Below are 25025 nucleotides of genomic sequence, written 5' to 3'. Positions count from 1 at the left end.
AAATCAGACACAGCCTTTCTAGATATAAAGCCGTATCGCTACAGGTCTCTGTGTCAGCACGAGAACCACATCCTCACCCCGCTGAGCATCTCCCCCCTCGAGCAGGACAAGGCTGAGGCCGTACCGTCATTGTTTGTGTCCATCTGTCTGAAGATCTTGTCTGTCCGCTTCTCTGGAGTGGATTCGTCTTCTGGCATTTTCATTACCGATGAAACCATTTTGTAGATTGCCTGAGTATTAAAAAAAGAAAAAAAAAGGACATAGGAAAAACATGACCCGAACTACAAAGCATCAGGACTGAGAAAAATAATTTAAGCTTGCAGCAATAAAAAAAGGGCAGCTGACCCAGCAGGCAGCTGCGGGACTTTATAAACCAAAACAAATACGAATTTCTGACTGCGGGGTTTTTTATTTTTCTTTCCTGTGTTCAGTCGCACTTCAAAGAAGCACCCACGCTGCCGGGTCAGTTTAAGAGAAAGTCAGGGTTCGGGCTAACGTGCAAGTGGGTCTGAGCCAAAATACAGGAGCAAAGCACCAGTGCACAGCTCTGCTCTTGGAGATGAGACCTCTTTTATCCTCCTGGAATGCACTGCGGACTCCAAGCTGGTTTGGACCCACCTCAGCTAGGGGCTGGACCACAGGGTGATGGTGGCTGTGGTGGGAAGGGACCTCTGGAGGGATCTGGTCCTACCTCTGCCCAAGCAGGAACACCTGCAGCAGGTTGCCCAGGACCATGCTTTAGTGTTGGGACTCGGCAGGTCAGGTTGGTGGTTGGATCTGATGACCCTGAAGATCTTTTCCAACCTAGACGATTCTGTGATTCTATGCCCAAGAAGCTTCTGAGTATCTCCCGAGGAGGGAGACCCCAACACGTCTCTGGGAACCTGCTCCAGTGCTCGGCCACCTGCACAGAAGTGGCCCCTGGTGTTCAGAGGTACTCCGGTGTATCAGGATGGAGAGCATCCTGCTGCCAGGATGGATGCCACCAGCCCCAGAGCCAGCCGTAGGGCCATGCTCCCAGCCTTCAGGGGATGAGGGCATGATACAGTCCTCAATTTTGAGCTCACGTTGACTCCGATTTGATGTTTCAGAGCCTGTAGTATCGATTTTGAGGTTAACCAGGTGAGCAGAATCTGCATTTAGGTCTTTATGGCCCCACCAAAACCCCACCAAGGACTCCTCAGGGAGAGCCACAAGAGTTAGGCCTCAGGGTGGTTGCATGAAGCCTTGTTTGTCTCCCAGGACCATTTGCACCTCCTAGGTCCCACCGTGGCCCCAAAGTGCCCCTTGGGGACACGGCAGGGACCCATCCCCACACACCAAACACCGCCAGCCCCAAAGGTCTCGAGCTAAGCCCATCAGATCGGAGACAGAGCCTCCTCACCTGCACGATTTCCAGCATCTCCCCGCGGCTGATGTACCCGTTGCCGTCCAGGTCGTACATGCTGAAGGCCCACTTGAGCTTCTGCTCCAGCTTGCCCCGCGAGGTGACGCTCAGGGCGATGATGAATTCCCTGAAGTCGATGGTCCCGTCGCCGTTGGTGTCGAAGGTGCGGAACACGTGCTCGGCGAACTTGGAGGCGTCGCCGTAGGGGAAGAAGTTGGCGTAGATTTTTTTGAACTCCTCCACAGTCAAATGGCCCGTCGGGCAATCTTTTAGGAAGCCCTTGTACCACTCCTGCAGCTCGTGGTCCGTGAACTCGGTGTTCTCCCGCAGGTCCTGCAGCACCTCGGGGCGCAGCTTGCTGTTCTGCTTCCCCATCCTCGCCCGGAGCCCGGCTCAGCTGCTGCCAAGCGAGAGAGCACCCGTGTCAGCTCCAGCCCCGCGTGAGCCTGCCTGCCTGCTGCACAGCCTGTACGGGGCAAGGGGACAAGGGCAGAAGGAGCATGAGAGCACAGAAGGACAGGATTGGAGGGTGGAAGGGACCGCCAGGCACCATCGGGCCCAACCCCCCTGCCAAAGCAGTTCCCTAGAGCAGGCTGCCCAGGGGGCGTCCAGACGGGCCTTGAATATCTCCAGAGAAGGAGACCCCACAGCCTCCCTGGGCAGCCTGTCCCAGCGCTCCGTCACCCTCACCGTGAAGAAGTTCTTCCGCATGTTGGTGCGGAACTGCCTGGGCTCCATTTTGTGGCCATTGCCCCTTGTCCTGTCCCCACAAACCACTGAGAAGAGGTTGGCCAAGTCCCTCTGTCTCCCACCCCTCAGGTATTTGTAAACCTCGATAAGATCCCCTCTCAGTCTTCTCTTCTCCAGGCTGAACAGCCCCAGGTCTCTCTGCCTCTCCTCACAGGGAAGATGCTCCAGGCCCCGTATCATCTCTGTGGCCCTCCGCTGGGCTTTCCAGATGCTGGATTTGCCTGTCCCACTAGGAAAGCACCCTATTTTGTTTAACCCCCTCAGTTAATGCGATCTGGGACCATCTCCTCCCTCCCCATTCCTCCTTGAAGCAGTGTCACAGGACCCCAGTGAGACTGGGTTGGCACAGCAGCTCCTTCCACCTTTACTGGGGCTGCTGCACCTCTGTAAGTTTGTTCGGTAAGTTCAGTAGTCCACAGCACGGGCAAAAGAAGAACATCACACTTTTATTAGGGTTTTTAGGAGCGGGGAGGATTGTCCCCTGCTGTGACAGTGCCCGTGACGTGCGGGTGGCCTGCACAGGCCTAGCGACAAGCAAGAGCCTTCGACACAGCAAAAGACAGTCAGGGGGGACTTAGGAGAGGAAATAAAATGGATATCCCGATGGATTTTTGGATCTTATCCCTTCCAGCATAAGGCCTGGAAGGATAAGGCCTGGGAGGCCCTTTTTGTGGCCTCCCAGGCTGAGCAGTGCTGCCACCTCTCCGCAGATCCACAGAGAGGTTGAGGAGCATCTCCCACCCTGATCCCAAAACGCGCAGCACGACGGGACCGCAGCCTGGGAGAGCCCCACTGGAGCAGCAAAACACGCAGAAACCAGCACCAGGGAAAAACATAACGGGGCTGAGCGCTTCCCAAAGAGCAAAACATCCCAGGCATGCGTAAGAACCTAAAAAAATGTTAAAGGTCAGCACAAAATAAGTCGCAGTGCAGCGGAGGGCTTGTCACCAGCTGCGTTTAACCTCATTTTATCTGCATCCCACTTGTGCTCTCTGTTGCCTCGGCAATGGGGAAAATCCCTGTCCTGCCCCGTGGCTTGATGCTCGGAGACAAAAACCAGCCAGCTGCTCATTAGTGCAACGCGTCGGGCGTCGCAGAAACCTCTGTTATCATCAGTGCTGCTGCTTTCTAGAAAGCTGCAGCTATTTCAGCTCCCAAGCTTTATTTCTGCTCCTTTCAGGGCAGTTTTCTGCAGGTCCCATACCTCTGCGTGTGGGGAAGCTGCGGCTCCTGGTCTCTGCCAGCATCCCCTGCAGGAATGCCCGGGGCCGTTCCCCTTTTTCCTAAAATACTTTTATTATTCCATTCCCTTAAAAAGAGAGGCAAGAAGTTAACCTCATTTATCAGGCTTCAATACTCTTAATCACAGGAAGATGCATCCCGATATTTGGATGGATGCTTATTTAATATCAGCCTCGAAAGCTTTATACCCCAGCAGTCTTTGCATTCAACAAGTGACGCTTTATTTCCACCCTCCCTCCTCTTTTGGGTAACGTTATATCAGAAAAGTGATGTGCAACGACCTAAACACCTTTTTTTTTTTTGCATACGAGTTTTCTGAAAGGCTCGATAATGCGCTCCACCCAACTCCAACCCCGCCGTTGCTGCCAGCAATTTGCTAGGAATAATTAAACAACCAGCGTTAACGTTAATTTATTAAAGCACGCCTAAAAAAACCACCTTCGACGTGGATCGAGCTTCAGGTAGCTGCTACAAAGCGAAACAGCCCATTAATGATGACAGCCGCTGGCCCCCAGCTGGCATTTCACTCGATTGCTGTGAAATGCTTTCATCAAATCACTTCCCAGAGGCTCGGCGGCTGCTTTAGCCGCGAGACCACTCGCAGGAGGGCTGCTGATGGAAACGGCAGGCAGCGGGCTCGGGACGCTGGGCTCAGCGCCGTGATGAGGGCTGCGGGTCGGCGTGGTGCTGGGTTCTTGTTCCTGCCAGGAGCAGGAGGTGTTCGGGGCTTCCAGCGCTGTTGTGCTGGCTGGATTGCCCAGAGGAGCAAAAAGAAGTAGAGAAATGCCCCTGAGTCCTACCTGAGCATGAATATCTTCTTCTTTCTGGGCTCACAGCAAAATCCCAGCGATGAGCAGGTCACCGAGGCCAAGCCAGAGAGCTCGGTGCTGCCCCTTTGCCACAAGCCCTATACCTACCACCAGTTACGGCCAGAAGTGATGTTCCTGGCGCACATCACCCAAAAAAAGCAGAGAGCAATGCAGATTTTTCACTGCAAACCTGCTGAAGGCACCCCCCTGTGAGCAGTGCTCCTGAGGGGATGCTCTCAGAGCATCAGTGATGGCTGCAAGAGGAGGAACAACTCCCCAGAGATGCCCTGCCTGGTCCAAATCTCCTCGGGAATGAACTTGGTGTTAATAAACAGCCCCAGCACCCCACCGAGGGTACGCCGGCAAAAACCCCAAATTGCTGCAAAATGAATTAAAAACGGGCTCTGGGCTGAAAGGGAGACCTGCGCTAGGACCAGCGAATCTGGCAGCTCCTCGGGGAGCTCTCTGTAACGTTTTCCAGCTCAGAAAGGAGAGCTTATTACTGTAAAGGGCAACTATTCCCCAACGCAAGAAGAAAAGCCCAGAAATATTTCGAGCAAATGAGGAAATTAGGTTAATTTGGGTGGGAGCAGTTCGGGCAGGGACACAGCTTGTTACTTGAGACAGGAAAAGAAAACCGTGAGTGGATTTTCCTCATCTCCTCCCTTTGCCCTTCTTTTTTTTTTCTTTTTACTGACACCAAGGGCGAAGCAGGCAGCCTCCTTCTGTCTTTAGGTGCTGTGCGAAGTTGCCAAGGCTTAAAAAAAAACCGAACAGTTTGTTTGCACAGGATTACACGGCGAGGAAAACGTGTCAGCACAGCGCCTGAGCGTACAAGGTCTGCTTCTTCTGAGCAGGTTGGGCTGCGCGGGGAAAAACCCAGGTCACGGTAAGGCAGGGAACAGTTGTGATAGCTGAAAGAAACCTCCGGGGGAGCAGGCTTGTAGGAGAGGTGCCTGCCCCAAACCAGGAAACCAGGGCAATGTTGCAATTGCAATGTTCCCAATGTTCCCAAAGGTCAGGGAGGGAGGAAAAGTGGCAAAAACCTGCAGAGGGCAGGGCTGACGGAGAGATAAAATCCCAACCACGGACTTGGCATGGCTGGGCAGGCTGGTCGCTGGGTTTTAGACGTTTCACGCGAGGTGTTTGTTTAATTAATTAAGCTAAAGCACATCCTGCTCCGGTGCTGGCCACCAAGGATCAAATTCCTCCTTCTGCACCACCTGAATGAGCCGAAACGTGGCCGCGCCAAGTGTCTGAGCACCTGAGCAAAGCCCATCACATCGGAGAGGAGATGAAGAGGCTGGGGACAGTGACACTTGCAAAAGAGATGGTGACAGGCGATAATCAGCCCTCAGAGATCATCATCACTGCTAATGATGCTTAAATGGAAATAAAAGTGAGATCTGACATCCTTCCTCTCCCTGGCCGCAGGTACCGTGCTGAGACAGTGGGCTCTGAGGAGCCCGGGGGGTCTCGGGGTAGCTGATTGGGGTTGTCTTCTTTCAAAGACTGGAAAGAAACTCTTATTTTTATTATTATTTTTTTAAATCCTTCCTTTATCTGACATCAGAGTTTTGCTTACTAAGACGACGATGAAAACTGTGGTTTTGGAGGCACGCCAACCGGCTACCTCGAACAACAATTCAGCTGACATTTGTTTAGATGCCTAATTAAAAACACCGAACCACTGGGGGGAAAAAAAAAAAGAGAGAAGTCCTGCTTGTCACGGAGGTTTTCCTTGACCAAGTAACACGGTTATTGCTGACAATTTCGACTACTCAGTGTTTGCTTCCCCAAACCTCCGATCTAATAACACCGTGGCAGTTTCTTTTATCCATCTGGCTTTCTAAACAAACTTGCTCTCCACTGCCATTTTTTTGGTGGTGCTGGGGTGTTTTTTGGGGGTTTTGTTTTTAATCCCCATTTGAATAGAGGACAAAAGCCGCTGGTTAACTTGCTTGCAAGGTGAACAAATCCTGGCAGCCTGCAGGACAGGGAGAGCTCCAAACCCGAGGGATCGGCTGGAGACCCCCTTGTCCAGGCCCCTTCTGACATTTTTAGGGGGACAAAGAACACCCAGGTGAAAATCCCCTCTCTTTTCTGGCATTTCTGTGCAGAGTTCAATGGGGCTCATAAAGGAGTTACCCTCTAAGATCTCCCTTTCAGATAGCACTATCTTTGTTGTACCATAGATAATTAACGTGTGTGGTTAGGTTTTACTGCATCAGGCCCTGGACGGCCAAGCTCTTCTGGGCCTGCCCCCTGCTGGTTTGGGATCCTCCCTTTATTATTCTGGCCTCTGCCGAGCCCCTGGGCTGTGCCTGATGTCAGCTCCGCTTCTCACCCTGCCAAACCCAACCTTTTACCCACTTCTCCACTACCTTCCACAACCCAAGGCCCACCCTAGCCAGCGGGATGGCATTTTTTGGGAATCCCCCTTTTCCCAAGGGCGACATTTGTGTTTCCCTGGAAATCTGCAGCGACTTTTCTCCTGGGTGAGGAGCCGTGCCAACCAGGCCCTTCCGCGAGCGCCCCGTTTGCGCAACATCAACGCGATCGTTTCTCATCTATTTTTTCCTCTTCGGAGAAACAGGAAAAAAGTGTTTAAAGGACGTGGCGGTGGTTGAAAGGAGGGGAAAGCTGGTGCAGGGTCGGGTACTGACTGGAAGTTTCTGAAGCTGTGCGCTCTCCCAGCCTCTGCAGACATCTCCTTTCAGCACACGCGAGCGAGGCTCCTTCCCTCAGCCTTGAAGCCTGCGAAGAGCTCTTTGCTTGTAGGATGCACGCTAAAAAGGCAAGGCCAGTGAATATCCAACCTCTGGGGCCAGGAAAGTCAGCTGCAGTTTGATAGAAATATTTGGGGATGTGTAAGAACAGGCCATAATTTGAGAGCATTTTGGGTACTCATTCCCTCGTGGTCAATATTTTCTATTTTTCAGCTTCTTGACCCCGAGAAGACAGATCAGGGCTTGCCGAGTGTATCCGGAGACCTCCCTGTCCCCCCTCAAACATTCAGAGCTCCCACAAAGGGAAGGAGACAGCTCTCAGGACGGCCGGGGCGAACAATAGGGCGCTGCCCCGGCGCGCGGGGCTCTGGAGCGGCTCCAGGCAGGGTGGGGACTGCACGGAAGCAGACAAAAGCGTCTGCGGGGTTGGGAGAGAGATCTGCGTGGAGGAAGCGCTTCCTCCGTCCTGCAGCCCGCAGAGAGGGCGAGAGCTTTAAATAGCCCTCCTCCAGGGCGCTGCTGAAGGGCTGTCATCGAAAGAAAGTCCCATCGGGTGGTGTGCTGGCAACCCAAAGGTCCAGAGCCCCAAGAACATCCTCTGTTGGACAAGGAAAACCAGGGAATTGGGGCAGAAGCTGGAAAAAGCCCTATAGTTACCCTCAGCGATGCCATCCCAGCATCACACTGTTCCTCAGCCCCGTTTATCCGAAGGCATGGAGGCATCCCCTGCTCCACCTGTCCCTCTCGGAGCTCCTCACCACCCGTGGATCCATCAGCCTGGGGCACAGCAGACACAGGGACTGGTGCTGAGCAAAAACCCACCCCTTCCCCGATGAATATCCATGGAATATTTGCTTTTTTGGGGCACAACGGGATCACAGAGCGCAGAAACGTGGATTTGCAGACCAGCCAGGTCTTTTCTCTGTATGTTATAGCACCGGGTATCGGAGCTGACCTGAAGCTGGAGGAGGTTTCCTCTGAATATCTGGGAGCTGGGTGGGTGATGGAGCCCTGGCACGGGGCTCTCAGTGCGTGTGCTTGGTTGTAGCACTGCTCGCATGCCCTATTCTCCATCCAGAGCATCAGCTTATAGGAAGGGAGCCTGGTTTGCTGGTTTCCAGCACATTTAGTGTCCCAAAGCACACTCGCTGCCTGTTAGCCCAATAGGGGAGGGCTTGAGCTGTGCCCAAGTTGTTAAAATCGACTTCGCCGGCGCCTTGAGTGGGCTGGAAGATGTAATAATGGAAAACGAGGGAGAAAGAGGAAGGAAACCAACGGTTTGGAAAACATCGGGCTAGACAGATTGAGGAGCAATGTGGGAAAAATCCAGTCCAAAATCTATTCAAGAAACAAAAACAAAGCTAGAGGCGGGTCAGAAGGAGCAGAGCTGCGCACGCAGCCCTGCCTGGCTCCCTGGGAAGGAAGGAACGAGGCTGCTCCGAAACGGGACTGAGCAAACAGCCGGCGGCTTCCCGGAGGAAAAAATGAGTTCGTGAATGGCTTTGCACAGAGCAATTACCCACCGGCGTGGAACAGACGGCTGTGGTTTCAACCTGCCGAGATAGCCATCGAAGCTGCGCTCGTGCCAAAAGCGGGGGAGATGGCTTATCTGCTCCTCCCCGCTTTTACAAGGGAGAGAAGGAGCCGAGCTATTTGTCACAGCAGTTACCTGCCCGGATCTGGGTTCACGGGACGGCAAAGTGCGCTCTGTAGAAGTGCAGAAGTTGTAAAACTCCCAGGTTATCTCCGGCAATTCGTATTAGTGTGAGCACTCGGCCGAGGAGGCAGCTTTGTTGTGCTGAAATTGGGCAAAGCGCAGCAAGGAACAGCCCGGGGCAACACCAAATTCATGGCCTGAGCGCCAAGGGCTAACACTCAGCCACCCCAGTCAGGCTTTCACGGGATCTGATCCCTCTAACAGCTCCAAATCACCTCCTAACACCCAGCCCAAAGGCACCCACTGCTTGTGGAAGGCTCCTCACCCCTTCCCAGGATGGTATTTTCCTCTCTCCATGTCCCCGGCCACCGAGACGGCACAGACTGCCCCCAAATTCTGTGCATCCTCTGACCCAGGGTCACCCACCTCTCTCAAAACATCCCGACCTTTTGTGTTGATGGCAACTCCGTGGCAGCAGACAGTGCAGCTACACTGATCCTCTGATAAGGTCTAAGGGAAGAGATGGGGAGCTCAGTGGAAAAAGAGCGTAAGAAATAACGTCCCGGCTGGCTGCTGGAACATCTCCACGTGCAGCACGAGTTGCACAAGGAGTTTCCAGTCCCTTCTCCAGCTCCAAGTGTCCCGCAACCAGGGAGGACCCCACTTGCCACCGCGAGGGCAGGCAATAGCGGCACATTTGTTTAAAATGAATAATAAAATAAAAAGCCAACACCCGGGCTTGTAGGAAAACAAACAAACAAATCTAACCACAGCTTTCACTCCGGGAGACCACAATCGCTCTCTGTTTGCTGTTCGCTTGGATCTGTGGACTGGAAAACATCCTCAGCAAGTGCAGCTCCTCACACCCACGTATTTCTATTTTATACATAATCCAGCTGTTGTTGTGGTTGTGTTTTTTTTTATTTCTTAAGTGGGAGATTCGGGCCTGACCTACCGGAGGAACAGCTGTAATGAGCGGAGAGGCCATCAGGCAGTTTGCTTGGGACATGAAAACGGCCCTTTGCTAGAGCAGCGAGCACCAGAAGAGGTGCCAAGGACAGCTGGGGAGCACCCCAGGGAGGTGCTCGATGCCTGGTGCCATCAGCAGCCCTCAGCAAGCTGCAGGTCCCCTCCAAATCCAGCCCGGGTGTCCCAGGAGAGGAGCCAGGGACAAAGAGGAGGTGCCTGAGAAAGAGCAGCATGTGGTAAGGCTAAACAACACCATGCCTGCTTGCTCTGCCTCAAAAGGTTGCAGAAAATCGCCTCCCAGCCCATAAAACACCACCCAGTCTGTCCAGACTGAACACACTAGATGCCTTATGTCTGTAACTCGACACTTTTCCCCCTGTGGACACAGGAATTCTGCTTACCTTCATCACGCAGCAGCGCCAGAAGTTGTTCGAGTGCACCACAAAGAGCAGCTAAGAAACATCACCGCCTTTGGCAACAAGCAAATGCAGATTTTTGGCACCGGGCCTCCCAGGAACGAGCTGAAGCACAGCACAGCAACCCACGAGGAGAAGCTGGTGACCTCCCGTGCTTCTCCAAGGACCGCAGCAGGCTGTACGCAGGCATGGCGAGGCCGACGCCTGATTTCTAGAAAATCACCTTCCCTGCTTTATTTTTATTTGACAAATTGAAACCCTAAGTGTCGATCTTCAGGCTCAGTCACAACTCTCCCGCGAACCAAATTGGCTGCTCGGATCATTAGTGCACTTGAGGCCAACTTCACATCCTTCTGTTTATGCTCTGCTAATCTCTGCATTTCTCTCGGTCTGATAAAAATGTAAAAAAAAAAATAAATAAATCCATTCCACTTTCAGTTTTTGGCTGGAGAAAGTTTCGAGAGTTCAAAAGCTACGGGGACTTTTTTAATTAGAAATGTTACTCTCCATCTATTTTTGGTAAATAATTCCACTGGGGTTAGGCAATTAAATAGATTGAAAAATTCAACGTGCAACAATTTAGAGCTACTATCTCTGCTTCTACCCGCTCCCAGCCTCGCCTAAGGAGCAGAACTGCAGGGAAAGTTGTTACCAGAAGAAACACAGGGCCCGAGTGATGCCGAGGTGCTAAAGACACAGCAAGGAGAGCAGGGGAGGTAATGCCTAAGTCAGTTATGTAAGCGGGGAGGCGCGGGGTGAAAGGACAGGAGGACGCTGCGGGCCGGCCGGCCGAAAGCTGATAAAGAGCTTTGGCAGGAAGCAGCCATCCCGCCGGAGCAGGCCCCAAAACGGCCATCGACGCTTTCCCTGCGCTCTGTTTTTTTCGTGCTGATGTATTTTTGTTTTCTTAGTTTGCTGCCGAAGTGCCCACGGACGGACAATGATGCCATTAAGCTCTTATTATAGCACGGGATTAGGCTGGGTTTCAGTTTCTGCTGAGCCAGCTCAGTTCCTTCTACATTCGTGGACAGAACAGATGCTAAAACACAAATGGGCAGTCATCATCAGAGCATAAAAAAGATTTCTTCATGTACCAGCAGTTAACATTTTTCTTTTTCAGTTTCAGCCACAACTGCTCAATAGCCTGCTCCACGTCTAATTACAGTGCATGAAAGAGGTGCGGAGCGATTGCGTAGACTTTCCTTTAATAACAAAAACACACAACACACCCCAAAATATCAAAAAAACACCAACGAAACTGGCCCAACCAGACAGATGAGAAGCCTCCAGAGAAGCCAAATGGAAAAATGACCTTATCCCCCTGCCATCCTGTAAGTGTGACTGTGGCGCTGGCTTTGCATGCCAAATTGGATTGCAATTAGCCACAGAAGTTCAGCACGAGTTAAAACCACTGGATGGACCTGAGAGCATCTCCCCCCCACCGGGGTTTGTCCAAAATGTCCCCCCCCAAGCCACCGAGGGAGCATCTCCCCCCAGCACGCTGGCACCCAGTGCTGGTGGATGCACCCCTGCGAAGCACAGGGCCCGGCAGCACACGCAGCCACTTCTCAGGCTTTTTTGGGGGAAAACACGACAGAAGCTGGCGAGCTGTGAAGTAGAAACACACAATGTAAATATACAGCTGATATATATGCCAGCAGGAACCGAGTTATGCTGAGAAATCGTTGATAAAACTTAGAAGGGGGTTCCGAGCAATCTTTCCAAATCATTGGCTTCTGGATTTGAGGGAAGCAAGGCAGAGCAATGCGCAGAGTAAAATTCATTTATCTCCCACGGATAAGAAAGAAAGGGTCCCTGCTGGCAGCTTGGACAGAGCCCTGTGCTGCCTGCATTTCTCTGTAACATCTCAGTGACCACAGGCACTGACTAAGCAAGGGAAGTTTCGATCCTGCGCATACGGGGCAGCCAAAACGATGCAACTTCCTATTGCATTCATCAGCCTATTCGTAAGCACTCGATTATTACAAACGTTTTCAAGCGCGTGTGTCCACTGTGATATTATTTCCTTAAAAAAAAATGAAGAAATAGATAAATAAATGAAGCAACAGGTTAGGGGCTGGTGCGGTGTCACAACTGAAAGCGAAGCTCCTGGCATTCCCCACTGCATCACCTCTCACTTCCCTCCGGCAGTGGTTTCAAAGCCTCCGAGCTCTTGGGGTCAGCACACCCAGCTGCATGGGATCCCCTGCCACAAGGCCACGGTAGCACCGCAGGCTGCTGGCTCTTTGATTTTGGGTTCATTTCGGTGGATTTCCGATCGCAGCGCCGTTGCTGTGTTACTGACCTGCTCTGCTGGCCCCTCGCCTGTCCCCTCGGTGTCCCCGGGTCAGGAGGGGGCTTCTCGAGGCGGACGCAGGCGGCCCATGGCTCCGGCTGCCCCAGCCGCCACAGCCCTGCGCTCACCAGGAAGTGCAGGCTTGTGGGGAGCCTATTTTTAGCTTCTTCTTCTTTTTTTTTTTTTTTTTTTTTCTAATGTACAAAGCCACTTGTTCGTTCTCACTCCGCCCAGCGACGGGTTTCACATTTTCCTTTCTTACACTAGTCAGAATTTGGAAGGAACCGTAAGATCCCATATACCTACATCAGCACCTTTAGAAGCCCCATTGCCACCCAGGCAAAAGAGGAGCCTCTAAAGACCAAGATAAGTCTTCCGTGAGGAAATGTAGAGAATACTGCATGCTGTGGTGCTGTGGAAACCTACCTCCTGGCTCCCACCTAGGACAAGACACAAAGCAAGGCCCAAGGAGGAACCCCAAACGTTTATTTCCAAGGTGCAGGATGAAGATTCCTGAGGTGATTGAGGACTTTGCTGCTGGCTGCTGCAATATGCTGAGTTGGAAGGGACCCACAAGGATCACTGAATCCAACTCTTGGCTCCTCACAGGACCACCCCACGATCAGACCATGTGTCTGAGAGCGTTGTACAAACACTTCTTGAACACTGCCGGTCTCAGTGCTGTGCCCACTGCCCTGGGGAGCCTGTCCCAGTGCCCAACCACCCTTTCAGTGCATAACCTTTCCCTAACACCATCCTGACCCTCCCCTGTCCCAGCTCCATGCCATCCCCTCGGGTCCTGTCGCTGTCCCCAGAGAGCAGAGCTCAGCGCCTGCCCTTCCGCTCCCCTCTGAGGGAGCTGCAGGCCGCCATGAGGCCTCCCCTCAGCCTGCCCTGCTCTGGGCTGAACAAACCCAGGGAGCTCAGCTGCTACCTACATCAGCAAGATGTCCGCATTAAAGAGAGCAAAACCCTCAAGGAAAAATATACTTACTCAATTTGTGCCCATGGACTGACGTGGCTACACTACCAGGCTGTAACCGCAAAATCACCCATTTTACAGACAGCTTCAGCTTCACCTCAAAGAGAAGCCCCATGCCAGAAGCAGGCCACTTAGACAGTGACATTATAAAAGAGGAATGACTGTTTCAGAGCTCTGAAAGCCCCAGTAAATCAAGGCACTGTTTCTAAGACCAATGATTAACAAATGCTGTACTGGTTCCTCTACAGTTTGCCCTGATGTGCAGCACCAGCAACACACCCTCTGCTTGGTGGGCACGTGCTGCTTGGACAGCACTTGTCAGACAGCATTTGGATGACAATGAACTTGAAACATAAAACTGAGTCACTTAAAATTGCAAGAAGGTGTCTGCTTTGGTTTTAGTATCTCACTATTGTGTGTTTGTTTTTTTTTTAACCTCCAAGACAAGAGAAATTCAGTAGCTGTCACTGTACCAGTGCTCTGGGAAGGACAGGGCACCTTCAAGTATACCAAGCGGCTGCCAGACACATAGGCATTGCTTCCAGAACCTTAACAATAGTAACGTGTTGAATTATGAATATCAATGAATATAAAATTAATGGATGCCTCTATTTAGTAATATAAATGTATGAATTTATATTCCTATTAAAAAGGGTGGAATCTAAGACAGTTGGGCCACTCCAGCCATTCAATGGTCCCCCACACTAGGACAAAACGTAGACTCACTGAAGCCATTTACATGTATGTAACTTTAATAGTTCAGGAATCATAGAGAATCTTCTGTTAAAGCTGGCAAATATTTCTGTGCATTTGAAGCAGCAGAGCTGACTCATGAGTATCTTTTCGCAGCCCAGTCCAACAAATACATGGTGATACCCAGCATTTTATTTTATTTTATTCATTTAATATTTATTTTGATTTATTAATTTAAAAGTGTTATTTTATTGTAATTAAGAAAAAAAAAAAAGAGGATAGTGTCTAGAATGGCCCTGGGCTTTTGCTGTACTGAAGACATTTCACACAAATATCACAACAAGGCTGAAGGTGTCATTTAGTCACCTTGCCAGTATTTTATCAGCTTCTGCACACAGCCTATTCAACACCCCCTGGAAATGCAACAAGGCATCCCGTACCAAGGTCAGTCAAGAAGTTATATATCACCTTGCCTCAAAAAAATAATGTTATTTGATTTAGGGCAATGGGTGGCATATTTGCTGGCCAAAGGGGAAGCCTCATGCTGTGCCCCCGTGCTCCCTGCCCCTTGAATGCCCATGCGTTCAAGTGCTCTGGCATTCAAGCATCAAGCCCTGTCCTTTCCCACTTCCAACAAAGCCTACAGCCTTCTCCAGCAGCAGCCTAATGGACTGTGTTTATTGCTGCATCCTTCACTTTATAGGTCAACATATACCAGAGAGCTAGCAATTCTAAGCTAATCAGATTTCTGTGCAGACTGACAAATGGCTCCCAATAAGAATATAAAAAAAAGCCATAAAATAAACAATCCCTGTAATCAAGTAGCTCAGGGTAATGCAGTAAGTGTGCAGAAAGCTCTCACGCTTTATTAATGCATTTGTTTGCACTTTGCGGTAGCATCCTGGGGGCTGGTGGTGCTGGGGGGACCCCAATTTGAGCACAAGATGTCTGTCCATATTCTTGCTGGTCACTGCTCTCTGTGCTCCGGCAACAGTGTGATATTTTAAAACAGCATTAGTGACAGTTCTTTGACATACCATTAGCTCACTCACACAGTGCCAAAGCCTGAACTAAAAACAGTGTGAAGATGCTTGCAAAGAAGGTCTTTGCAGCTCTGCTACATTTGGTCCCTTTGAACTCCAGATCCTACACACACAATCATACACCTTACTCCTAAACAACTTTCCTAGGGATGTGGTAGAAGCCCTATCACCAGAGGTCCTCAGGATGCAATTGGACAAGGTGATCGATAATTTCATCCAGGTTCCCTTTTCTAACAAAAGGTTGGACCTGATGATCTTTCAAGGTCCCTTCCAACATGGGCTGTTCTGTGTTCCGTGTTTCAGAAAGACCATTCATCACTTAAGAAGTTTAATGAGATCACTTCCATATATCCCATCTCTTCATCTCACCTCGGGAGCACTTGTGGTGGCTGTGGACACTGCACACTCCAAGAGCCAAACTGCTGAGCCCAGTGAGTAAGTGAGCCAGGAGAGGAGGAGATGCTGGACAAACAGGCAGGTAGAAAATCATGAGTCCCTGCTCCATGATGGCCCTCGGGTGGCTTTAAAGGATGATCAGGACTTCCAGCTAAAACACCAGTGTTCCTGGAGGTCTGACACCTGAACTGCTGCACAGGTAAAGGGGATGGCAGATTTCTGCCAAGGTCCCAGATTAGGAGTGAAAGAAAAGCCCTGTGTACACAATACTCTTAATGCAGCTATAAATACACCCCTCTGAACCAAAGTTTTATACGCTGCATTGACACTACTGCCTTAATAGGATTTGCTGGGTAGCCTGAACCAGTTCTGCCTGTGCAGGGCAGCCTTGTGGAGCACTGCAGCAGCATCTTCGCAACTCATGCACGTGGGCACAATCGCACATTTTTGGTGTCCCATTCACATTAAAGCAGGAGAATGCTGTGAGAAACTCCTGAAAGGGTCTTTGGGACCTTGCAGGTGGAGAAAACTTTCAAAGTAAGAAGCTTACCTCATGGGTAAGCGACAGATTGGTCCATTTCTAACACAAATCCTATTTCTTTCTGCTTTCTAGTTACCCTTTTCTATAATGGCAGAACAAGAAGGAAAACAAAAAAATATGCATTATAGAACCCTTTATATCATTTCAAGTAACTTAAAATACTAGATTGCTTCCCTGCTCTAGTTGATTATGTCATCTCGCTGCCTGTTAAGCAAACAAAACCAATTCTCCCCCTAATGAGTCATTATGTTGTCCAAACAACTGTGTAAGATAAGAATTCAAACCTCTCTTACATTCCTTGTACTCCCGATACAGAAATCCTCCCGTTTGGGTTCCCGCCTGTTAACCTGAGTACCGGTAACCAAACAAATCATCTTTTACTCCGTATCACGCCTAGCACACCGCCTTTGAGCCTGAGGTGTTTCACAGCTGCTGGGGGTGCTGAGAACCATGCCCAGGTCTTGCCTTGACCCTTGGAGCACCTACAAGATGTACCCACCATCCCTGGGCCCGACGCTGAGCTGCGTGCCTTCCTGCACAGGACCGCAGCAATATTGGACACAGGCAGACCACGAAGATGTTTTCTGGTACCTCATCACGCTGTCAATCGCAAATATCCATCCAGACATGTGCCACTGGCTCAGGACGAGCTCTCCAGCAAGCCTGTTGCTCCGAGCGTGCTGTGTCTCCCAGGCTTAGGGATGCTGCCCCTCCATGCAGCTCCTCCGTGCTTTTCTGGGATGAGGTTTGGCTACGGGGAGCACTGGGAATTTGTAACACAGAAGAAGCAATAATAAAGCTGACCTCAAGCCGGTTGGGTACATTCATTCTGAAACTGAAGTAGCAAAGACGTGACGCATCATTTTTTCCTACCACAGCCTCAACAGTTATGGAAAATGCATTAGTGAAGAAAGGGGCCGGCTCACGAGCTAACCTCACCTGTCTGCCCTGCTGCTTCAGCATGCACTGCATGGCACTCAAATCGTGTATCCAGTGTTTGCACGGATATTTAGAAACCCCAGGCAGAAGTGATTGTCAAAGAGACATGTAGTTTAAAATTTCATTAAAGAAATGACTATAATAAAATCACAAGTCACTCAATTCACTGGAGGCTGAGTGTTGCCAAGGAAAATTATGAGCCTCCCCCTGAAAATCTCCTTACCTACCCGCAGCAGCAGCTGGACATCTTTATTCAGCACATGCACTAGGCCAGAATAAGGTGATCGCTGAACAGCTTAAAACAAAGAGCCTGGGAACATTCAAGAAGCCTCAACAAAGCAAGTGAAACAGTGCTAACGGGCTCCCACAGCTACACCTCGTGCCTGGTCCTCTTCTCAGGAAACTTTCTGGAGGAGATGGACGGGCAATCTGCTCCCCAAGAGCTCCAGTCCGGATGGATGACAGACAGGTGGCTCCTTCTGCAAAACCCCTTTCCTTTATTCTTTATTATTTATTCTTTATTATTATTTATTTATTTATGCACAAGTGGCAATTCAGCGCAGGGGGAGGGGAAAACAAAGCAGATTGGGAGGTAAGGAAAATGCTTGAACGTTAGATTAGGCAAAGTACTCGGCCAGAAAATCTAGATTAAATTAAGCATTCCTGCGAATTTGTAATAGAGGAACAAATGGCTTCCATCTGGAAGCTCAGCAAATTAACTTGGATCCTGGTTAAGAAAACAGCACCAGAGCCCGCTTCCAGAAACGTAAATATCCAGCGTGCATTTGCAATCCAATCACAGGCTAAAAATACGAGACAACGCGGAGTGGAAATCTGATTTTGTGTCTACCCTCTTAATGGGAAATAAAACAAGCGCTCTCTGTAGACACAGCAATCTGGCCCCAATCTTCCTGCTCGGCGACAAGCTGCAGGATGGGTTTGCACCAAGGAAGTCCTTCAGCTGCTCTGGATTGCAGAGCTCACGTGCTGGGGCTGACTTTCCTCCCTCGTACCCTGCTCCTCCATCTCCTTTTCCATCTCGTGCCCCTGGCTCCTCCACGGCACCGTTCTCAGCTCTCTGTTTATTTTCACCACTTTATCTGGTCCTTGTTATTGGAGTATTCAATCTCCTCCTTCTCCTAGAGGATCACTTTTGGCCCTCTGGCAGAATATGAAGTGCTCCTGCCCTCAGCATGCAGATGGAGAGCTCAGCCACGGGCTTAAAAATGGGGACACCCTCTGTGCCAGCGGGGAGGAGCAGACCAGGAGGGCAATCTGGAGCAGGAACCTGGCTGAGAAGCTCCCCAGAGGTGCCCACCTCCCTCCAGGCTGCAGGGGATGCCCGGGGAGACCGGGCTTGGCCTCCGAGCAGCATCCCCAGGGGCCTTCTCTCGCCCGTGCCAAAGGAAGGAAGAGCCATTATAAGCTAATGTCATCCATATGGTTCAAGAACTGATACTGCAAAGGAAGTTTTAGGATGTTCGTAATGCCCAGAAGGCATTCATGGAAAAAAGGACGTCTTGCAGCGGAGGAGATACGGCCGTCTGTGATCACAGCAGGCACAGCTGAGAGTTTTAAACTGACGGAGAAAAAAAAAAAAGCCTCCAGAGAGAGGATAATCAGGAAAATCAGTTAATTTCCACATCTGGTTTTAATAATCAGGAGGATTGGTAAATGTGGACAGACAAAAAAAGGCACACAGTGTCATCTGAACGTCGGAGAACAAAGGACGTATTAACATGGGCAGCGACGGGCAGACAGGGTGGCGGATAATCGGCCAGAAATTCGCAGATGATGAGTAAGAAAGGAGAGCAAGTGTTAACACATGGATCCTGGGAGCCAGGGCAACACAGCGGAAGAGCCAGAAATGGAGAAGCCAGGAGGCAGGAGGAGATGGTGGAAGGAGAAGAAACCCCGGACAGGGAAGCAGGGGGGGCACCGGTGCGGGGTGGCAGCTTCGGGGCAGCACCACAGAGCTGAAGGTTCACAGAGGGGCAAAGACGCTGGCAGGGGTCCTCTTACTGGGACTGGAACTGCCCAAAATATTAAACCAGAGAACCTAAGAGTAAGAACTGGCCATGGATATTCTTGGAAGCAGCAGGGAGTGGATTTAATCCTCCAGCTGCTGAAGCAGAAAAGGGTGATGCGAACTTAAGACACTGTCAGTGCTCACAGAAAGAAACCCTGGAGATGATCACAAGCACGGAGTGATGGTTTAAGTAGAAGAATACTCTGAAATGTACCACAGAAGTTGGCATTTTCAGTTTTCCATAAGCTTTGAGGAATCAAAGGAACTCGGTATGGAAGTCAACTGGGCAGGAAGGGCTCAAGGACAAACTTGTAGGAAGCGGAGTGTCTCTTTTTGGCAAAGATGTTAAAAAAAAAAGAAAACAGCTGGTACTTCCAGCCCCAAGCAAAGTGGGGGTGACTGGCTGGGACTGATTCCCAATCTGACTGGCTGAAAAAAAAAAAAATCACCCAAAAAGGGCTAGTGGGACTCAGCAGAATGCCTACAAGGAGTGGAATGAAAGGGCTGCTCAGCAGAGGCAGCTGCATCGCGGAGGTCAGGAAGCAAAGGGGTAAAGAGAAATGGCCAAAGTCGAGCTGAATTAGATCACCCAAATAAAAATAAAGAGCAAAGTCCAAAATGTTCCTCAGCGACACACATGAAAAAAATAAAAGCGAGCAAGTAAGGAAAGTGGCAGTGCAGCAGAACGAGGCCGGTGCCTCTTAAAATGGAAGCAGAAGAAGGGAGAGGAGTTTGGGCTGGAAAAAAAAACACAACACAATGCTGACCAAAAAAAAAAACCAAACGTATTAGAATTGCCTGTAAGTTACACTGAAAGTGGGGCAGTTTCTGATCAGGGAGGGAGGTGAAGGGTGGTGAAAAAGCCTCACAGGGCATGGAGAAAAGCATCTTATGGATGAGATGAACTGAGGCTGATTGCCACCTGTGGCTCCATCGCTCCGCACCCCCAGTTGAGCCTGCTGGCAGCGCACGGGGGCTCCACAGCGGGAGGGCTGGAGCAGGGCAGGGTGTTTATTTAGGACCAGCGATAATCCCATCCCTTTTGGGACGGGCTTGCAAGCAGGACCACAACAATCCCGGCTGTTGCTGGGTGGGGGCAGTCCGGCTTGTGGTTACTTACCAAACTTTGGCAGCAAATATGGCAAGGCTGCAACAGCCCTAATGTCACGCAGCTGTTCATCCCTGAGCTGCTGCGTCCCCAGCAGCAGCAAAATGCATCATTTATAAGCACCGTCAGGGCTCTTCTCCGCATGAAATTAAGAAAAAAGGTGATTCGTTTACCTGAGAGCTCTTTCTTCTCGGGATTAACACAAAAAGTACAGGATGAAATGGTTTTTAAACCGCCTCTCTCTCCAGCACACGTGTCACCATCAGAGCACGGGGCTGCTTTTAGGGCCAGAGAAGATATTCCCGGCAAGGAGACGCAGAGCCACGCACGCAGTCACTGGCTCCATGTCTGCAGCCCAGGGAGAGTTAAAGCCTGAGCAGCAAAATTCCCACCCCACAAGTCAGCACGGCAACCCTATGATTGTCCAGCTTACCAGGAAAAAAATAAAACAGAGACGGGTGTTGCTGGAACAATTGCAACCAGAATAACTTAAGGAAAGGGTAAAAGCGATGAGTAACTTCGTGTGTCATGCCCAGCCCCGCCACCTCCAACAAGGCACACAGCCCAACATCACTGCTGCCCGAAGGACCGAGCCACGGCTTGGCCTCCAACCTGCAGAAATCCTCGGGGGACATCTCCCCGAACGAGACGAGGATTCAAAGCAGAACCATCCCACACGCACGTCCCCAGCGCGGCTGGTTTTTCCGTGCCAGGCGTCCCGAGGCAACGCCGTACGTAGCGCGGTGACTTGCAGCTGCAAAAATGTGAGAAATGGCCAAGTTTCCAGCTTCCCAAACCAGCCCAAAGCCTCCTCTGCAGCCTTTCGGTCCTGCCTTGCCTTTTCTCTCACAGATCGTTGCATTTTAGTGCGTTTAGTCATCTTCCTAAATTCGGCTGCGGATCGGACCGCTCTTAACTACGCGCTGGGAAGTTCTCCCCCTGCACCACGCAGGCACACTTCAGAAAGGAAAAGCAGGCCATAAGCAGGTATTCCCCTTATGAGGGCGATTCCAGGCCCTAAAATGACGATCAGTGAGTATTTTCACATGCTCTGCATGATGCCACCAGCTAACAACGAAGGGCACTTGTGACCTCAGATCAACAAAAGCTCTCAGAGCATCTTTTTTTTTTGACTCAGATGAAGCACGGCATGAATAAATCCAGCCAACCCCGCGATCATTTAAGCATACGTCTAAAATGAAACACAGGATTGAACGTTCTTCTGGCTCAGGGCATACTTTAAACCCCTTTCATTATATGCTTTCCAGGGCAACACAGAACCATAACACCACAAAAAGCGGAGTAGACTGGAAGAGCACCAGGCTACAAATCACAATTTATGTCGTTGTCAGCGTCTTATCTTTAAACCATTCTTGCAGGGAAAGAGCAGCAGGGAAGAGGCTCAAAAATTATTTCCAAGGCACTACTGCACTGGCTGCCTGCTAGCAGATTAATCATTCGCTGCCCGCTTAACATAAATGTAATTGTTTTGGAATATTGCAAAATTAGGAGAGCACACGGTGACTCCAGTCGAATCTGGCTCTTCATTTTACATCTGTTTTAGCCTTGTTATCTCTGCTGCAGGAAGAACCAACTTCAAGGAAAAAAAATGTCACGCAGCTGAAAGTTTATTGATTACCCAGACAACAGCTCCAGCCCAGCCACTTCGGATCTCTCCACGGGATGGAATTCACAGGAATGGCTTCTAATGAGGAAACCTTAAGGCAAGAAAGGCAAACCTGAGGGCAGCGAGCATCAATTTTTATGGATTACAAACAACTGCTTGCCCTTTTGCTTGTGTAATTGTGTTTCCCTTTATAACTGCGGTCCCTGCACTCCACCTTCTTCCACAAACACCCACGGCGAGGCTGTGGTAGCCAATTCTGGCTGCATGGCAGTAACTACGTGCAAAACACTTCAGCTTTGCACATGGTTACTCAGCTGGCTGTACCCAGGGCAGCCTAAAGTTTAGCAGCTCTGGAAAAACCTTGCAAAGGAGGGATGCTTCCTTCTCCCCCTGTGATTTGAACAGCTTTGCACAGTGCTCAAACTGCCCCCTGCACATCTTACCCTTCCTTTAGGCTCTCTTCAACACAACTGTGCCGTGCCAAGGGTGCTGAAAGCTTAACCACTTGGGGGATCCTTTTTTCCCTTTTGCTTTTTGATGGGCTGGTGCTACGCACGCCTTACAAACCATTTCTGGTTTTCTATTCATTTCTATTTTTCAGCAGACATGCGGCCCTGACCTAAACCCCTCCCCAGAGCACAGAAAACCTCCCACAGCCTGAAATAATCTGCTCTGACCGCTGATTTGCAGCTTTTTGGGGAGCGGTGGGACGGAGAAAACGCTTGCTTTGTGGCACTTCTCTCTGGGCACTGAGGGCCCGCTTGTGCAGCTCGCTGCAAGATTAGTTGGCTGGCTCAGGCAGACAAGGGTAGACCCTTAAGACGGTTAAGTGATTTGGGGCAGGATGATCAGCCGTCTCCTCCCTGGCCACAATTAACCATTCCCTGCCCCTCGCCTGGGCTGGGGCTGAGCTCTCAGGAGCATCCGAGCGGGAGCATCCCTCCTCCTGCAGGAGCCAGGGCTTTGGTGCCACTGATGCTCCTGCAATGCACACCAAAAAAAAAAAAAAAAAAGAAAGCCACTTCTCCCTTTTGCTCATTCCCCACAAAGTTCAACCAGCAGGGAAATGAGGCGACAAAGCCTGGCGGTGGGCTAATAAATCGTATCGCACTCTGTCGGCTGCAAAGAGCCTGTCAAACTTTAAGCAGCCTGCAGATTGCTAAAACGGAACGGAGCTCGGTGCTGTAAAGGTCAGCCAGCTGCTCAAATGCTCATGCTACGGTTAATTTAACCTTTCTTCTTCCTCTCCTGCCTTGAACTTATTTCATGGGACGTGGAAAGGATCGCCCAAGCCACAGCAGCTGGCTCTCCTCTTCCACGAGGAGCTACCCCCCCAGAAGACACCTTTTTGGCTAGGGCAGGCTACCGAAGCCAAAAAAGACGAGGTGGTGGGAAGAAGCAGTATGTCACCCAGCCAAAACCCACGGGGAGCTGGGACTGCAGGTGACATCTGGGAACAAACCCATCAGGGGCTGGAAGCTGCACCCAGCGTCCTCCAGAGGACCTCCAGCATGCTTCCTGCTCGTCCTTCTCGACCTCTGCTTGGTCCTGCAGGGCTCCTGGAAAAACTAGGGGCTGTTACGATGTCCCACTCCAAAAGGTCATCTCCCAGCACGGAGAGCTTCCACGTGGAACACAGCTGGTCTCACTCACATGTGTTTCTAATCAAATGGTTTGCTTAAAGATATATATAAATATATAAATAAATACATGTATTTATGTCTTTCAAAGTAAAAATATCTGGAGTTGCTCAAGAAGCATGGCCAACCCAAGGCTTACATGGAGACAGCTGGGCATGAGCTGTGCAGGATACGAAGAGAGCTGACACAAAACAACCAACTTCTGCTGTTGTCATCCCTTCACAGCCCGTATTATTGTGTCTTCTCCTCTACTCCTTGTAATAGAATATAGATATATATATAAAAGATGATTTTTGATCAAACTGAAGAACAAAGGGACGGGGAGACAGAGCCAAGACACGTTATTTTCAGGAAGGGACCAAGCCTGGGTAGGGGAGGGTGGTGAAAGCAGATGGCTGATAAGGGCTTGGCCTCCTGCAACCACCAAATGCTCCTGAGATGCCTCCTAAAGGAATTGGCCAAAATGCTTCAGAGCATGGGGAGCGCCACCCAGCAGGTCCTGTCCGGCACCAGGGAGGAGGCAATCCGTGCGTCCTAAACGCAGCCGAGTTCGGATGGAGAAAATTGCCCCCCCACGGGCTTGAAAACCCAGCCAAGAACATGTGGGAATATTTGGTACTGCAGGTGGCTTCACGTGGGGGAAGGATGATGAATGAACTACCTAGAAATATCGACATCCATCATCTCCTAACACCTCCAGCTTAAAACCTAGCGAAAGCTCGGCGGCCTGACCTTTGGGATGAATGTAAAAGCACTGCTACAGCGCCAAAACAAAATATTTCCCTGGTTCTGAAAGTCAACAGGACCTGTATAATTTGAAGAATGGTAGCCAGGGGGAATTGGTTTCACTGCAAAACTGTTTAGGCAGCTGCCATTAGTTTAAAAGCCCATTTTTGTTTAATGACTGCAGTTTCACATGCTCCCACTGCCATGCATCATAACTGCTGTACCTAAACTGTGGATTTATGAAAGCATCTAGCGGCATCATTGTACTCAGGAGCCTGCTGACATCCCCATTATTAAACCACTTCTTGCAGGTTTTCACTTGCATTTAGGCGTAACAAACCCAGGATCCTGCCACGGAGGAGGATGCCCCCCTGTTCCCACCACACCATGGGGGGCCGGGGCTCCAGGCAGAGCCATCCCCACCCCGAGCACCTCGCAGAGCACGGGAGGCTGCAGGGAGAAGGGTGCTGGAGAGGCAGTGAGAAATAAAATCAGAATTTACCTTTGTTTAGCCAGAAACAGAACGGCTCCCTCGCTAGGGAGGGAGTTTGGGAAGGATGGAGAACACGACCAAGCCCTCTGTACTGTTCGGTCAGGGTGCAGAGAAAGCATTTGGCTGGAGGGGAATGCAACCATGGGGTTTGGAGCTGCCTGGAAAGAAGCGAAGAGCCAGCCAGCCTGGAAAATCAAACCCTTCCCCTTAGAGAGCCTGCCTGTGATCTTTAAAAGCCCGCTGACTCAAGAGGACAATCTGCAGTCATTTTGGAGGTACTCTGCGAAATTCAGCGTTTAGTGCCTGCCTCGAAACATCTCCTGTACACACTATCATCCCTCGATCCTCTGTGTAGCTGTCATTCTGCAGGTGAATTCATCTCCCGCTGCCTCTGGAGTGGAGCACGGGGAGCGCTCAATCCTCTTACCTGGCTGGCGGAGCGAGGAGCAGAGGCTGTCAAACACAGCTGGCCAAACTTCAAACAAAACCAACCCAAACCCAAACCCACGCAGAACAAAAAGGAAAAAGCTCTGTTCCTCGGATTCAACATCCT

The 25025-nt window shown here is 50.5% G+C and overlaps 1 protein-coding gene across 4 annotated transcripts in view; it reads right to left on the bottom strand.

The window, feature by feature from the left end:
• The window catches only part of HPCAL1 (hippocalcin like 1), a 44204-nt gene that overhangs the window by 2224 nt on the left and 16955 nt on the right, over positions 1–25025 (bottom strand). The window contains exons 1-3 of one of the 4 annotated variants that reach the window (XM_082756463.1): positions 12265–12376; positions 1385–1853; positions 125–230 (exon numbers count right to left, since the gene is read on the bottom strand). In XM_082756463.1, coding sequence (XP_082612589.1) covers positions 125–230; positions 1385–1762 — 484 coding nt within the window. In that variant the 5' untranslated portion in view covers positions 1763–1853; positions 12265–12376. Of the gene's footprint in view, positions 1–124; positions 231–1384; positions 1854–12264; positions 12377–25025 lie in introns of those variants that run through there. The other 3 variants (XM_082756464.1, XM_082756462.1, XM_082756461.1) reach the window with 3 other exon arrangements.

Source organism: Aythya marila (assembly GCF_965140915.1).
Source record: "Aythya marila genome assembly, chromosome: 3".
Taxonomy (NCBI): Eukaryota; Metazoa; Chordata; class Aves; order Anseriformes; family Anatidae; genus Aythya; species Aythya marila.
This window is presented reverse-complemented; position numbering and strand designations above follow the sequence as displayed.